We start from the raw sequence: 15,747 nt of genomic DNA on the forward strand, positions 1-15,747 counted from the left end.
GTTGTTAATCCACCTATCGTGTCAGATTTTGAAAAAATGCTTTACAGCGAAAGCAATCCAAGCGTTTGTGAGTGTATCAATCACTGCTAGAACAGCTAGCCTTAAATTAGCTTGGTCACGAAAGTCAGAAAAGCAATAAAATTAATCGCTTACCTTTGATAATCTTCGGATGTTTGTACTCCCGAGACTCCCAGTTACAAAAATAACATTTATTGTGTTCGATAAAGATTAGTTTTATAACCAAAAATCGCCATTTGGTTTGCGCGTTATGTTCAGAAAACCACAAGCTCGTTCTGGTACTGAAGGGCAGACGAAAATTCCAAAAAGTATCCGTAATGTTCGTAGAAGCATGTGAAAGGTTTTTTTATAATCAATCCTCAGGTTGTTTTTAACATACATATTCGATCATATTTCAACCAGACGGTAAACTGTTCAATTCTACAGAGATAGAAAATGTCGAGCCAAATCTCTCCTGCGCAGGAACCAATCAAAGGACACCTGGTCATCCACTGACGCGTTTTGATAAATCTCGCTTAATTTTCAAAATAAAAGCCTGAAACTATGTCTAAAGCCTGGTCACAGCCTGAGGAAGCCATTGGAAAATAAATATGGTTGATACACCTTTAAATGGAGGAGGGGCAAGCAATGGAACAAGTTTTTTATTTTTATTTTTTTAAAGCACGTCCGTGTTGGAGTTCCTCAGGTTATCGCCTGCAAAATCAGTTCTGTTATACTCACAGACAATATTTTGACAATTTTGGAAACTTTAGAGAGTTTTCTATCCTAATCTGTCAATTATATGCATATTCTAATATCTGAGCCTGAGAAATAGTCAGTTTACCTTGGGAACGTTTTTTTTCCAAATATAAAAATTCTGCCCCCTAGCTTCAAGAGGACCTGCTAAGATGTAACAGGTAAGGACAGGGCATGCGCATGCATAAAGCATCAGCCAAGCAACAATGGTTGGCTTGAGCATGTACTAAATTGACCAAATGAGAAACATTGCTTTAGCAATGTTGTTACAATGGGCCAAAAAATAAGAAAACTAGCCCACATTCACTCCAAATTTGAAAACCACTGTCAGGAAAGAAGAAAATAAAAAAAACTACTGCAACATGACTTATTTCTCTTGTTAACAAATTACAACACATTGTCATTTAACAGTGAAAATAACTCTGAAGAACAAACTAAAACCTAATCTAGACTAACTGGTCAGTTACATCACCAGAGTCTGATAGCAACAGAGCTGTTAAAAGACCTAAAGCAAGCTCCTCCTAAACCTGTATACAGTATCTACTGTAATCCTGAAAATACTTAATCTTATAATTGTTGTAAATTATATCATTTTAAAAAGTTTTAATTTCTTCATTACAGTCTCTGGAACTATTTCCAGGTAATATGCTACAGAAAGTCCTCACAAAGGTCAGAGATGAGTACCTGTCGACATGCTGTGAGGCAGTAAACACCACAGTAAAGTACATACAGACATAATGTATCTTCTCTGTAATGGATATAACAGCATCTGAGGAGAGTAATTGTGATGCAGTATTTCTTCGCATGGCCTATAAACATGAGAGCTCTGGGGGGGGGTGGGTTTCATCTAGATGGTCAGGATTTGGGAAGGGTAAACTGACCCTAGATCTGTGCCAGCGGACAACTTATACCCCCCAGGCCAGCATACAGCAAATACAGTATTCGCTCATGGAGGCTGATTAGCTAGAGGTCACATGGTCAGCAGGGATAGGACACCCAGTTCCTCCAGCTTGGCCTTGGCTACTGCCTCCCAGCCCTTATTGGCCAACGGGTTCCTGGGGGATGGGTGCATGATGCCCTCCACCCGTACCTCCATGCCCGCCGCAGAGAGGGCTCGCCGCGCTCGCTGCTCTGCCACTCTGCCAACCCCAATCACCATGGTGACGCCAAGGGCAGCCACAGCCTGGCACAGTGCCATGTCACAGAGAGCCAGGAGGGCCTCACGTTCCCCAATGACCAGCTCGGGGGGTGTTAAGTTCTTGCCGGTGGTACCCATGAACATAAGTGGGCACAGGTTATGTACGAAAAAATGGCGGAAGAACACATCTGGCTCACCACACAGCTTGCGGAAGAAGCCCCAGAAACGGGCGCCACTCACTTCGCTCTGAATGCAGGCCAGGCCTTTGATTAGTCGCTTTGGGTGCTCCGAAGGGGGATGTCCAACCTCCCCAGTGATTTTCAGCCAATCACGGACATAGTTTACCTCACCAAAGGGTACCTGAGAGCAGAGGAGGACTGATGATTAGGTGGAAAATAATACAACTCTATTCTACCCTGACTTTGATCAGATTCAAACAGAGTGTGCAATATTGACTTATTCATGTGTACGCCTTATTCCAGACATCTCCATTCTGCAATGGTGAATATGAGAAAGTGGTAATTCCCAGTATTCACACATGATAAACGTTTATATTATCCTCTATCAACCAAAAGTTCTAGGAGGCTACTATTTACCTTTTGCCTTGAATGGAAGTAGGCTAACTTAACAATGTAGCTAACAAGTGAGAGTTGTTGCTCTCTCTCTTTGGCCTGCCTGCACATCCTTACCCCGGTCTGAGCCATGCCGAAGGGTCCCGGGTTCATCCCCAGGAAGAGAATACTCTGTCCGCCGCGACAGTACGTCTCAACGAAGCAGCGGTGCGGTTCCCAGGCATACTCCAGCGGGTTGTAGATGTAGTGCACCGGCTCACTGAACGACAGCCGGCGAAGGTGAACATTCAGCTCCAACTCTACGTGCAGAAAACGAGAGGCTACCGTGGAACCATCCAACATCAACCCCGGACCCAGAGTGAGTGAACAAACGTTGTTCTCATCCGATTCGTGTTTCTCCGCATCTCCCTCTCCAACCCTGCGGACAAATAAATAAAACAATCCCGGTACATAGATTATCAATAGGATTGCTAACCCGGTTAGCCCTCAATGTCAGCGGATATTAAATTGCTGAGCCACAGAGTCATTTTAAAGTAGGCATAATATAATGCACATGTCCCCTTATAATAGAACGGCTGCATTAATGTCCTTAAAACAGCACATTTGTCGCTGTAGTTGCACTGTACCTTTTGAGTTCATGTGTGTCCATTCTGAGCGGATGTTTTCCGGAAACAAAGACCAGCAATTGCATTCTGGGAATAGTAGTTCCACGCAGATAGGCGACCTAACCTTCTTATTATACAGTAGCGCAGTGCTACCAACCAACAAAGGTGATGGTTTATGTCTTACACGGAACCCAAACCGGCTGCGCGCGTGCGCCATCGTGCATACATTTCTTTTGTCCCCCTACACCAAACGCAGGTTAAAATATCAAAACAAACTCTGAACCAATGACATTAATTTGGGGACAGGTCAAAAAGCATTAAACATGTATGGCAATCTAGCTAGTTAGCTTGCACTTGCTAGCTAATTTGTCCTATTTAGCTAGCTTGCTGTTGCTAGCTAATTTGTCCTGGGATATAAACATTGAGTTGTTATTTTACCTGAAATGCACAAGGTCCTCTACTCCGACAATTAATCCACACATAAATGTTTCTAGCCATCTCTCCTCCTTCCAGGCTTTTTCATCTTTGAACTTATATGGTGATTGGCTTATACGACGACAACCGGCAAAACATTTCGTCTTTCAATCACCCACGTGGGTATAACCAATGAGGAGATGGCACGTGGGTACCTGCTTCTATAAACCAATGGGAGAGGCAGGACTTTCAGCGCATCTGCGTCAGAAATAGAAAGGAGTTCTATTTTAGCTCTTGGCAACGCAGACGCTTGTTGGCGCGTGCGAGCAGTGTGGGTGCAATAATTGAATAACATGGATTTCTAAATTTATTTTGCTACGCTCGGGTACGCGACGTGTCCGGTCTGGTCAGCATGTTATGTAAACAGCTCCACCTATCGTCGACTGCACTAGCACCAAATTGCATGTTTCTACGTGAACACAGAAGCATGCGTATTTTGTTCTGGGTCAAAGCGCAATGTTCAATGGCTTTCCGTCTCTGTGATAAGAGTCTCCTATGATCTGCACCGCAAGGGATTTGACAAAAATAAACACATATCATGCACCTGCATAGGGTTGGGGAGTAACTGATTAGCCTACATGTAATTAGTTACATGTAATCTGATTACTAAAAACGGTACTAACTGTAATCAGTTACTTTACCAGCAAAAATATTGGAATAAGATTACAGATACAGAAAAACAAAATAATTACTTATTGGATTACTTTTAAATTCAGAAAGGATGTTTGGTGTTTTGATGTTTTGTGAAAAAATACATTATGACACCTTTCTGTTTTCTCAATGACATTCAATTCAGCATTGAAAAAAGGTGCAAGTTTAAGTTTCTTCTACCTGAGCGAGCCTGACCACAAGTCAAAGACTACTATGATGACACACCAAATGCATTTGATGGATCATTTATGTCTTCTTCTAATGCCTCTTAAGGGAAAGGTAATACAAAAGTAACTGAAAGTAATTCCGTTACTGAGTTTGGGTAATCTTAAAGTTACATTACTGATTACATTTAGAAAGTAACCTACCCAACCCTGCACACACACACATTTAAATGGGTAACATTACATACACACAAGCTTAAAGGAGTGGCTATAGTGAATAAGGTAGTCGGTTTACTTAGAGCCATCCCATCCTCTCTCTCTCTCCTTGTCCTTTGCATGACATCGAACATGGAGAAAGTAGAATTAGCAAAGCTTTGACCCTCATATCAGACGAACACTGCCACCGATCTTCGATGTTACTAATGGGTAATTGGTTATCACTGACGTGTGCCAGTGTTATCTCCTGTCCTCTGAGACTTCAGGTCAAAGGTTTAACACGCTGCTACAGTTTATTTTTAATTAGTGACATTTATGTAATTACTGTTTGCATTAAAAGCTTCCTTCAAAGGTTCGTAGCACAGCTATATTGCACAAGCTGACTTCCCACTTTATTCAATATTTGTCTACAACATCCCCTAACCATTTCATAGGCCTTCTTGGCTATCCGTGGCAATCCTAGGTGAAATGTGATAAATGTTTCTACAGCACTTTATTAGCACCTTGATTCATCTCATTGGTCCACAGTTATTGAACAATAATTGAACCGCAATTAAAGAACAACAAACACTTAACACTAATGGCATATGTTCAAGGGTGACGTATTTATTTTCCGTATTGATGATTTACCAGAGTTTCCTTGTGTGTGTATATTTGTCATGGTTCTCCCTTCACTGCAGAGCTCAACAAACTGGAGAAAGAATGCTGAAGATAAAATGAAAGAGAGAGAGAGATATACACCTGGAGGAAGAGTAGGAAATGGGGGAAATTTACAAATAGAAAGAGAGAGGGGGAGAGAGGGAGAGAATGCGGTAAGGATGGAGTGGGAGATATGACAGGAGTGTTACATTTGAGACCGGGACTCCAGCTCCTCTGTGCAGCCAGTCTAGTGCTGTTGCCATGGCAGCAGCAGCCCTGTATCTGCAGCGCAGGCAGAGAGCCTACAGTCCGCAACAACACACACACACACACACACACCCCTCCCACGCCTGAACTGCAGCTGAACCTGAGTGAGGTTATAGGTTGGACAGCTGGGAGCATATAGGTGACAGTGAGCGATGAGTAGGGGATAGAGAAAAAGAAGGTGCAAGTGAGGGAAAGAGGAGGATGTGCCACACAGATGGGGCGAGGGGAGACTGAACAGGATCTAATTATCATACAGGGGGAAAATAAATTATTGACAGCGGAAGGGTTTTTGCTTGTTTTGCCATGAAAAAGGAGGGTTCCTATCTCCTTGGTTTTTTATTATTGTTCTGGGTGGGGGACCGCTATTTTTGCTTATTCTTTATTTTGTATGGAAATGTGGGTTTAACAAAGGATATCAAATACAAACGCTTCATAAATTTCACCATGGATCATTTGACTCGTGCGTGGTGTGTGCATGTATCTCTATGAGTGTGTGTTGGCGTCTTCTTGTTGAAGATGAGTGAGGTTTGAGGGAGTGTGGAACTTGTTCCTGTTTGCGAAATGAGTTTGCCTGCATGTCTGTGTGCATTCTGCATGCATTTGTCTTTGTGCAATGCCTCACAATGGTGTTAGACACAACACGTGTTTGAGCTGTGTGTTGTTCACTCTACCTGTCCTGCCTGCCTTTGTACACACTCTGTGTGTGCATGTGTGAGTGTGTATTGTAAGTGTGTTTGCATATCTGATAGATGAACTCACTTGATGGATGGTATTTACACATCCCCCTGTAATTTCCCACATCATGCTCAGGGTGTGTGTGTGTGCGCTAGGTGACTGTGTGTGGGTGCATGCATGGTTTTGTGTAACCTGGTGCCACAAACCTGGTTTATGTTATATTCTCAATTTCCATGAAGTACAAGCATAGTCAGGTACTGTAAACACAGATCGTGATGTGTCGTGTCTTGGTTTCTGGTATTTGATGGTCAAGGTTACTGGCAGCTTCATTAAATAGTACCCGCAAAACACCAGTCTCAACATCAACAGTGAAGAGGCGACTCCGTGATGCTGGCCTTCTAGGCAGAGTTCCTCTGTCCAGTGTCTGTGTTCTTTTGCCCATCTTAATCTTTAATTTTTATTGGCCAGTCTGAGATATGGCTTTTTCTTTGCAGCTCTGCCTAGAAGGCCAGCATCCCGGAGTCGCCTGTTCGCTGTTGATGTTGAGACTGGTGTTTTAAGGGTACCATTTAATGAAGCTTCCAGTTGAGGACTTATAAGACGTCTGTTTCTCAAACTAGACACTCTAATGTACTTGTTCTCTTGCTCAGTTGCCATTGGAACACAGGAGTGATGGTTGCTGATAATGGGCCTCTGTACACCTATGTAGATATTCCATTAAAAAAATCTGCCATTTCCAGCTACAATAGTCATTTACAACAGTAACAATGTCTACACTGTATTTCTGATCAATTTGATGTTATTCTAATGGCCAAAAAATGTGATTTTCTTTCAAAAGCAAGGACATTTCTAAATGAGACCAAACGTTTGAATGGTAGTGTAGTATAATGGAGTAACGGTCTCTGTCAGGGTTTCTAACCGTTCTAGAGGTCTTGATAGGATCTTATCCAAGAGTGACTTGGATACAGTGGGGTCAAATGAGTTCCCCGTTGACCCCTCACCTTACTAAGGGGTCAAACAGTTGAGGTCATGACTGCAGGTCTGTTTGTGAAGTGTCCTAATATTTAGACATACACAGTGTTACCATGGATTTGTAAATTAGAATACAATACTTTTTTGACAAAAATTAAATGCTCATCAGAAAATAAAAAATCGAATTATCATTGTTATCACTGTTTGTCAATATTGGCATTAACAACAATATTGATACTATTAATAATAATATCATATTGTTTCATTATCATTAGTAGCAATAATAGGAGTGGTATTTAGTCAGTTCTTGATTACTAATAGCTGCTGTAAAAACAAACATTACAGACATTTTTAGGAAACAGAGAGAAGAGGATAGTATACTGGAGCCTCCATAGAAAATGAATCACAGAGTGCCCTCTAGTGGCACTGCTGATATCTCATTATTACCTACAAGGGCTGATTGTTAAGTGGTATGATGTTACTGCAACGCATGCAAGTGTCATAGAAAATGTCATGTTCTCACATAATATTCTCTCTGACGCTCTCTCTCTTTCTCATGAACTCGATGCCCCCCCCCCCCCCCCCGCCACCTGATCCTCGGTCACAGCCTGTAAACATATTAGGGAGGTACAGGCAGACATCTACAGGAGCCTCTCCATCCATCAGAACACAGCCAATGGCTTTTGCAGGGCTCCCTGGGTCCGGCTGGGATTGGTGTACACTGAAATGTACAATGACACATTCGTAGAATTGATACACACACACACACACACACACACATACGCCTCATTCCAAGGCATCTAGCAAGTGCAAAATGGTGCTCAAACACACGCTAACACTGAGCTCTATATTCTCTATGGCTAGAGGCTGGATCAGGGCGGTGAGGGTCATCATCCGTTCTGCCTCCTCGTTACCATGCCGTGACTCCAACCTCCACACACACACAGACAGACACACACACACGCACGCACGCACGCACGCACGCACGCACGCACGCACACACATTACCCCAGACAACTCTCCCTCTCTCTGCACCCCAGTCAAATCTGTTTTCCAATATCGATTGTCTTATGGTCAGAAGTGGTAAACCAATACTTTTACTCTCTGTATTGTAATATACGGTTTTGAAAAGCAGGTGTATATGTTACTGGGATGTGGTAATGTGTAATCTGATTGAAGTACTATAATGCTTTATTGTTGATTTCCCCCTGTGTATCTCTTTTTAAGTCAAGACTTGGGTAACAGGAACTAGGTTTTCCCTTGAGCTTTCAAAGAGTGATTTCTAAGCTTTTTTTCAAAAGTATTTCCCTTTCTACCTAAGCTATCATATGAATTAAGCCATTATATGCTATTATACTATCATTTTCTGTGCACTGACTATAGATAAGAGCAACAGCTAAATTAATAAATATACAATAAGAGCATCAGTGAGGTCTGATGTGATTTCCAGGCCAGGCAGACTAAACTAATGCAGATCCAGCCTGGTGCCTGGTGCTGTGAGTACAGGATGTGAACCACATGCTCTATCTGATGATGATTAGGCTGTGCTCCTGGATTACCCTGTCTGTCACACCACTCAACTCCTGCACCATCGAGCCTCTGTTTCATCTTCAAGTGTCTTCCGCTGCCCGCACCGGGCTGCGAGTACCCTCGGAGTGTGTGTGTGATTACTTTGGGAGTACATATTTGAGTGCATGCGTGTGCACGTCTGTGTCTTCCTTCCCTGTCTCTGTGCACAGCTGTTCCATACCTCTTCATCCTTCTTTCCCTCACCTCAGGGTGCATACAAAGCTGAACCAGAAGAAATTATCTCTCCCTCCATCTCTGTTTAGCCTTTAGCATATCTTTCTCTTTTCATCTCTCGGCTTCCCTACCCTGCCTCCTCCGCTCTCTTCCATTCTTTATCTCCCTCTCTCTCCTGTTTTGCTTTCTCTTTTTCTCTCCATCCTTTCCTTCCGCTCTTTCTTCCTCATCTCTCCATCTCTATCTCCCTACCACACCTCTCTCTCATACACTCCCTCTCTCCTCTCTGTCTGATGGATCACCTTCCCCTCCCGTTGAACTCCTCTGATAATCCAGGGGAAGCAGTAAGACTTCATCCATCAGCAACGCTGACAGAGCCGCAAGCTGGTGCAGTCTGACATACCACCACTCTGTCTGTACCGTGTGCGTGTGTTTGTTTGATGTGTTTGCTTGTGCTCTTCGTAGCAGAACGACTTGGATGACATGTTATGAACATGCGTGTATATGCATGTGTGAGTGAATTAACTCAGGGTTCCTGTACGGATTGTTGTTTTGAGGGTGAAATTTCAACCACAGGATAATGTCATCATGGTAACCAAATTTCAACATAGACAAATCTTGTATAAAATATGTTGAATTTGTACCTTTAAAACAACGTCATACTTTTACCCCTTTTTCTCACCAATTTCGTGGTATCCAATTGGTAGTTACAGTCTTGTCTCATCGCTGCAACTCCCGTACGGACTCGGGAGAAGCGAAGGTCAAAAGCCGTGCGTCCTCCGAAACACAACCCAGCCAAGCCGCAATACTTCTTGACACAATGCCTGCTTAACCGCACCAATGTGTCAGAGGAAACACCTTACACCTGGCGACCGTGTCAGCCATGCATTGCGCCCGGCCCGCCACAGGAGTCACTTGGGCGCGATGGGACAAGAACATCCCTGCTGACCAAACCCTCCCCTAACCCGGATGACGCTGGGCCAATTGTGCCCCCCGTGGGTGTCCCGTTCACGGCCGGCTGCAACAGAGCCTGGACTCAAACCAGGATCTCTAGTGGCACAGTTAGCACTGCGATGCAGTGTCTTAGACCACTGCGCCACTCAGAAGGCCCCAGATTTTCAATGTTATGTCCGCTATCAGAAGAAAAAAACCAATAGGCTGGGGAGCACCTCCTACTGGAGAATTGATGGATCTACAGCTACCTTTTGGTCTCCCATCAATGGTTTTAACCGAGCCCAGCCCTGCATAGCTAGGATATTTGTCACTGACTATTGAGTACCACAGTATGAGTCATAATACCCATAAAACCTAGCGTTTCGTGTAGGCTTACCCTGGCATGACGTTTTCATAAACAAGGTAACTTTTATCAATATATTCACCTGTAATTGCCCCTTAAAAATGAAATGCTAATTAGCTATTAATGTTGCTATCATACAGAACTGCACATCCTGACGCAAACTTTGACATACTGTAATCACTCAATGCAGGATGGGAAATACTTCCATCTATGCAAACTCATCAACAAGTAGCAAGTAACCTAGAAAGTAGATTTTTGTTTCTTGTGTAAATAATTAATATTGGGTATTTCTCGCGTGTATTCTTATTTAGCATTTTTAAATTACCCTGGCCTTTGTAGCCAACTACCCAACCTTAGGTCTCTCCGTCAATCAGAAGCAAGGATGGTTATGTGCTATGTACCGGATTGTAACCACACGATTGTTTTCTGACCTTTATTAGCGAGTGGCGTCACTGGAGCTGTGTGAGTGGCGCAGCGGTCTAAGGCACCGCGTCTATGTTCTAGAGGCGTCACTACAGACCCTGGTTCGATTCCAGGCTGTATCACAACAGGCCGTGATTGGGAACCCATAGGGCGGCACACAATTGGTCCAGCGTCGTTCAGGTTAGGCCGGGGTAGGCCGTCATTGTAAATAAGAATTTGTTCTTAACTGACTTGCCTAGTTGAATAAAGGTTCAAAATAAATAATAATAAGGTAAGCCCTGTTTGCTAGCAAGCTATTTTGGTTAGGTCAAAGATCTGTGGTTAGCTAGTTACTTGTACAATGCACTTTGCCTTCCTTACAAGAACCAGTATAGGCTAGCATATTGACTGTTGTGACCTTTATTGTTTTTGTGACCTTTATTATTTGTGAGCTAGCCAGATAATCTGTTAGCTCACAGTTTGTGTAGTCATACTTTTTCACGTGGTGACATGCTAGCTAATGTTATCCCTCCAGCCAGGGCAGGGATATAGCTAGCTAAATATTCCCTGGTGGGCTAGCTAGTTAGGCACTTTGGTAGCTAACGTTGCACCATATCACCGTGGTGTAGTCGAACTTTCCTGACAGGAGGTGACATGCCAGCGAATGTGCCTAACGTTAGCGATTAGCGCTAACTAGCTAATGTTAAATATTTCTGCCGTGGTGGACTAGTTAGCATGTCACCATCTGTGGGGTCTGGGGAAATGTCTGACTACACAAACGATGAACTAACGTAATTAGCAAGCTAAACGTTAGCTAAATATCCCTGCCCTGGTGAGCTAACATTAGCTAGCATGTCACCACATGGAAAATGTGTGACTACACAAACGGTGAGCTGACGTTAACTAGCTGGCTAGCTACATCACATAGGACTTGTGGGCCCAATGTTTTCCCATACGAAACACAAACGGTTTTGTTCCACAAGTACACCTGTTGTACATCAAATGTACATCAAATGATCTGTGAAGTCAGTTAGCTATACATGTCAGCAGGGATGGAAATTAAGCTAGTCCGAGGCTAGTACTTTTCAGACTGGGCTAGTAGACAATGTGCCAAACTAGCCTGACAGCAGTGAAATAGCTAGTAGAAAATGTGCCAAAGTAGCCTGTCACAGCAGTGAAATTTTGCCTTTACAAACATCGCATGCCACAGATTTAGGACCTGAATGTTACCATGGCTAGTAGAAATCGTGGTCTGCTGGCCAGTGCCCGAAATCCTTATGTTCCATTGCTGCATGTCAGTCCCTTTCAGATGATCCCCCTATCACTGTTGGTCCTCCTCAGTGACCTCACGGCTGATGGTTTTAACTTTCCTCTTGAGAATTAGAATCAGAAGTACAGTCATATAGCTCATCACAATACTTTACCTCTTTGGGCAAATAGTATCCTACACTGTCCTGATCATCTAGTTGAGCATTCCAGATAATTCCTACATCTCAGCAGAAATGTCCCATCCACATAGTAGGGTTTTAGATGTGCAGATAGACCAAAGCCCAGTCTATTTTACCATTACTATAGTCTGTGGGTTATGGCATTTTAATATAGATGTTACCATTTTAGTTATCAACTTGGCTACCTAGTAAAAGTAACTTTTTTTTGTCTTTCAGATGGACGGACCAAAAACACAGTAACAACACTTTGTTCTGCAGCTTCCATTTTCCAATGGGAAAGAGAAATGGCCCTGTATTTCCAAGAAAAGGTAGCTCATCCACCTTGGCAGAAGAGGAAGATCCAGACTGTTGACTGGTGAACAAGAACAAACAATGAGGCATGAGGATTGGGTGTTGAGGGACCACTTGTCACATTGTCCAATGTGGGTTTGTGTTATGATAAACAATGCATTTTCTGTCCAGATAAAGATGTTGATACGGCATTGAAAATGATCCACCACTGACCAAATGTCTCATTGATTTCCAGTCCAATAGGAGTGCATCCCTCAGACCATCCGGTGCGTGGACATCCTGTGCCAGTGTGATCCGAGACTACAGCAGATCAAGCCTGTGGACGGATAGGTCAGTAACTCATCACATATGATAGCATACTGAGTAAAACAATGAATTTGTATATGCATAGACATTTTGACTTTATGTCCCCTTTTCCCCATGTTTTAGACAAGAGGCGTGACATGCGGAACATCAGGCTCACCCCACGAGAAGCAGTGCATGATCAACGTCACCCTCAGCAAGGCAATCTGCTGGAAGTGATGTACGGTCTCTCTCACTCTGGGGGTAAGACTTATAAATTCCCACTGTGCCCATGATAAAATGCAATGTGAATGGTGTTGTACTACTGAATGAAACTGTTAGGAGATGCACTCAAAATGTAACTTACGTTGACTACATTACTTTAGTTTTCTACTTTGAGCAAAACTTGAATGTAATATAACCTATTGTTTGTGTATGATCTGTATTCATTGTTCACTTGTTTTCAACAATGTTAGGTCCAAGCACTCGGGCCTTCAGCAAGTAAGACACAAGGGGTACAAAATAATTTGTACATCACAGATATAAATTCCCACTGTGCCCATGATAAAGGTTAACTACATTACTTTAGCTGGCTGCTTTGAACAACACTTGTATGTAATATAACTAGGGCTGTCATACAATAAATAAATAAAAATCATGATTAATTGCATTCAATTCTGTAGTTAATCGCGATTAATCACTCATTTATTTTTTCAAATTTGTTCCCAAATAAAGAAACAGTGTATTGAGTTATAGACATGTAGGGACTGAAACACAAAAAATAATCTGTATCAGAATGTTTTTAATGGCATATTCACCATAAACAATTTAAGCAATACAAAAGTCCTGTAACTTACTAATACTCCCAGTAGGCCTACTCCCTCATACATTTTCTTGAAGTTGTCAATGAGAAATGTGGAAACTGGAAGGAGCCGCAGTGAGAAGAATTAGGGGTGGAGTTGGAGGAGAGAGAGGGAGAGGATGAGGAAGAGTTAGTCAGGTAACTCTTTTCCCACTATACAACCATTCATGCACACAAACGCACACACACACACACACACACACTGTTAAAGCTTCAGCCATTACAAATTATTGTTCTCCCAATTACTGATTGGAGGGTTGGCTATAATAAAAAATAACTGGCTCTATGGATGCAAAGAACAAAGAGCATAAACTTGTCCAACAATGTAATGGATTCCACAGAACATAAACCTGTGACCATACACTTCAGTCGTCCTCCTTTTTCTTTTCACTGAGCCAGTTGCAAAGACAAACAAGCATGTTGACATTTTCAGATGATAAAGCTGCTCTCTTCTGTACGATATGCTCAGAAAGTGAAAACAACCTCCCACAAGTTACTGATGTGGCAGGCATTGCCAGGTACTGTATGTAAATAAGGTATTTCTGTTTTTTATTTTTAATACATTTTRCCAAAATTATTGGGTATTATGTGTAGATTGAGGAAAAAAACTATTCAATCCATTTTAGAATACAGCTGAAACGTAACAAAATGTGGAAAAAGTGAAAGGGTCTGAATACTTTCCGAATGTACTGTACCTTCGTGCAATGCAGGCCAGCCTGGTGTGTGCCCCTGCATGCTGTGACCACCACTGTTGTGGACAGTCCTCCATGTAGATGCTGGGCTCTGCTTTGTAACGCTCCACACATTTCTCAATGGACTCATATTCTCCAACAGACTCAGAAGAACTCAACAAGAGGGCAGCTTTCTTATTTGGTGGATCTGACTCTATTGCTTTATCAGGTTGCTGTACAGACCTCTCTTCCTTCAGCAAGTTGCTGACTAAAGCCCTCACCCCTCTCAGGTCTGGGACGGCACTTCAGGTCCTTAAACCTTGGGTCGAGTGCTGTGGCGATCTTCAGCCATGTGAGGTTGGTGTTTTCCTTGCATTTCTTCAGGTTTTTTGTGAGTATTTGCTTGAAACTTTCCACGTAGGCAGGGTCATCATCGGAGCTCTCCATCACCCAAATGAGATGGCACAAAGCAGGCAACACCACTGAGCAGGAAATGTAGTTCTCTCCTCCCAGAAGTTCAGTCAAGTACCTGCAGTGGAAGATAATTCAAAATCATTTAAGTCAATTGTGAGATACTTGTTATACACAGACACATATTCTCTCTCTCTCTCTCTTTTTCTCTTTCTCTTTCTTTCTTTCTCTTTCTTTCTCTCTCACACTCACACACACACATTATAACACTAATAGTGTGATAAAGGAGCTTACCTTCAGGGCTCCAGCAGTGCCTACAACTTCTGCAGTTTCTCCAATTCAGCTGTGGTTTGCATGGTGAAGTTGGTTTTCTGTTCAGCCAGAGCATCTCTGTGGTTGTTGGTTTCTGTGGACACACTTTACCAATTCCTGTGTGGAATTCCATCTTGTTGTGACATCTTGAACGAGTTACTCCTTCTTTTGCCCATTTGCAACTTGCTGTTGTCCTAGCTCTGCAGCGTTTGGTGGGCTGTGTTTGAAATGCCCAACTATTCTTCAGCATTTGGCTAGGGCATTTTCAAACCTGCTGTTCTGTATGGACACTGTGATGGACCTTTGGAGACTGTGAGCGGTGTAGGGTGTTCAAAAGGCAGATGTCTCGCAGCTGCAATCATGTTCTGTGTAAAGTGTTTTCAATGTTCCACTGCTTTGCTACATCCATGAAATGCTTGGCACACGTTTCAGCATAGTGCCTCTCTTCTGTCTTCATTACGGCCAGAGCGTGTGGTGCGCGGTGAGTAACCACAACAAGGTAGTTGTGATTACTCGCCGAAGTCCAGTGGTCTCGTGAGAGCAACAGCCATTACATGTTTCAACTACTCCGCGTTTGTAACACTCTCGCTTTTATACAGCTTGTGTATTCTTGTAACATCGGTGGCTCTCGAAGGTAACTCATACGTCGCCTGTTCGATGCGATCCAGATGATATCCCTCAAGTCTTTGTCCTCCACAATGTGGACTGACCTGCAAGCTGTTGCTATCCACTTGGCTATTGCTTGTGTTGGCTTGCTGCTCGTCCACTTGTCCATAGGCCTCCTGCCCGCACACCCTTCTAGCTTAGCCTGCCAAATATGTCCTCCATTGCTACTTGTTACTTGTATTGCCGGCGTCAATACAAGTAACTCTATGTACTTCAGTGATAAACCAATTCAGCCT

General features: G+C 43.0%; 1 protein-coding gene and 1 long non-coding RNA gene across 3 annotated transcripts; one reads left to right on the top strand and one right to left on the bottom strand.

Annotated features, from left to right (window-relative positions):
* Nucleotides 1–1,609: 1,609 nt before the first annotated feature.
* smug1 (single-strand-selective monofunctional uracil-DNA glycosylase 1) lies at nt 1,610–3,194 on the bottom strand. Its single transcript, XM_023996725.2, has 3 exons — nt 3,090–3,194; nt 2,581–2,881; nt 1,610–2,251 (listed from the first exon to the last, which is right to left on the bottom strand). Exons 1-3 carry the CDS (start codon nt 3,152–3,154, stop codon nt 1,724–1,726), a joined length of 894 nt encoding a protein of 297 aa, XP_023852493.1. The 5' UTR covers nt 3,155–3,194; the 3' UTR covers nt 1,610–1,723.
* On the top strand, nt 2,731–13,247 carry LOC111970181 (uncharacterized). Of its 2 annotated transcripts, none has more exons than XR_002878081.2 (4): nt 2,731–2,821; nt 12,233–12,438; nt 12,543–12,637; nt 12,737–13,247. It is a non-coding gene; the product is annotated as an uncharacterized lncRNA (long non-coding RNA). The 2 variants fall into 2 exon arrangements; XR_002878082.2 differs by lacking the exon at nt 2,731–2,821 and adding an exon at nt 10,511–10,860.
* The last annotated feature ends 2,500 nt before the right edge of the window (nt 13,248–15,747 follow it).

Source organism: Salvelinus sp. IW2-2015, linkage group LG11, assembly GCF_002910315.2.
Source record: "Salvelinus sp. IW2-2015 linkage group LG11, ASM291031v2, whole genome shotgun sequence".
In the NCBI taxonomy this organism is placed as follows: Eukaryota; Metazoa; Chordata; class Actinopteri; order Salmoniformes; family Salmonidae; genus Salvelinus; species Salvelinus sp. IW2-2015.

Excerpts from the sequence above, each read along its gene's own strand:
- smug1 (XM_023996725.2), bottom strand. The coding sequence starts at position 3,154 with ATGCAATTGCTGGTCTTTGTTTCCGGAAAACATCCGCTCAGAATGGAC. Across the intron at positions 2,882-3,089 it reads GACACACATGAACTCAAAAG|GGTTGGAGAGGGAGATGCGG; the intron begins GTACAGTGCAAC and ends ATTTGTCCGCAG. Across the intron at positions 2,252-2,580 it reads TCGGCATGGCTCAGACCGGG|GTACCCTTTGGTGAGGTAAA; the intron begins GTAAGGATGTGC and ends CTCTGCTCTCAG.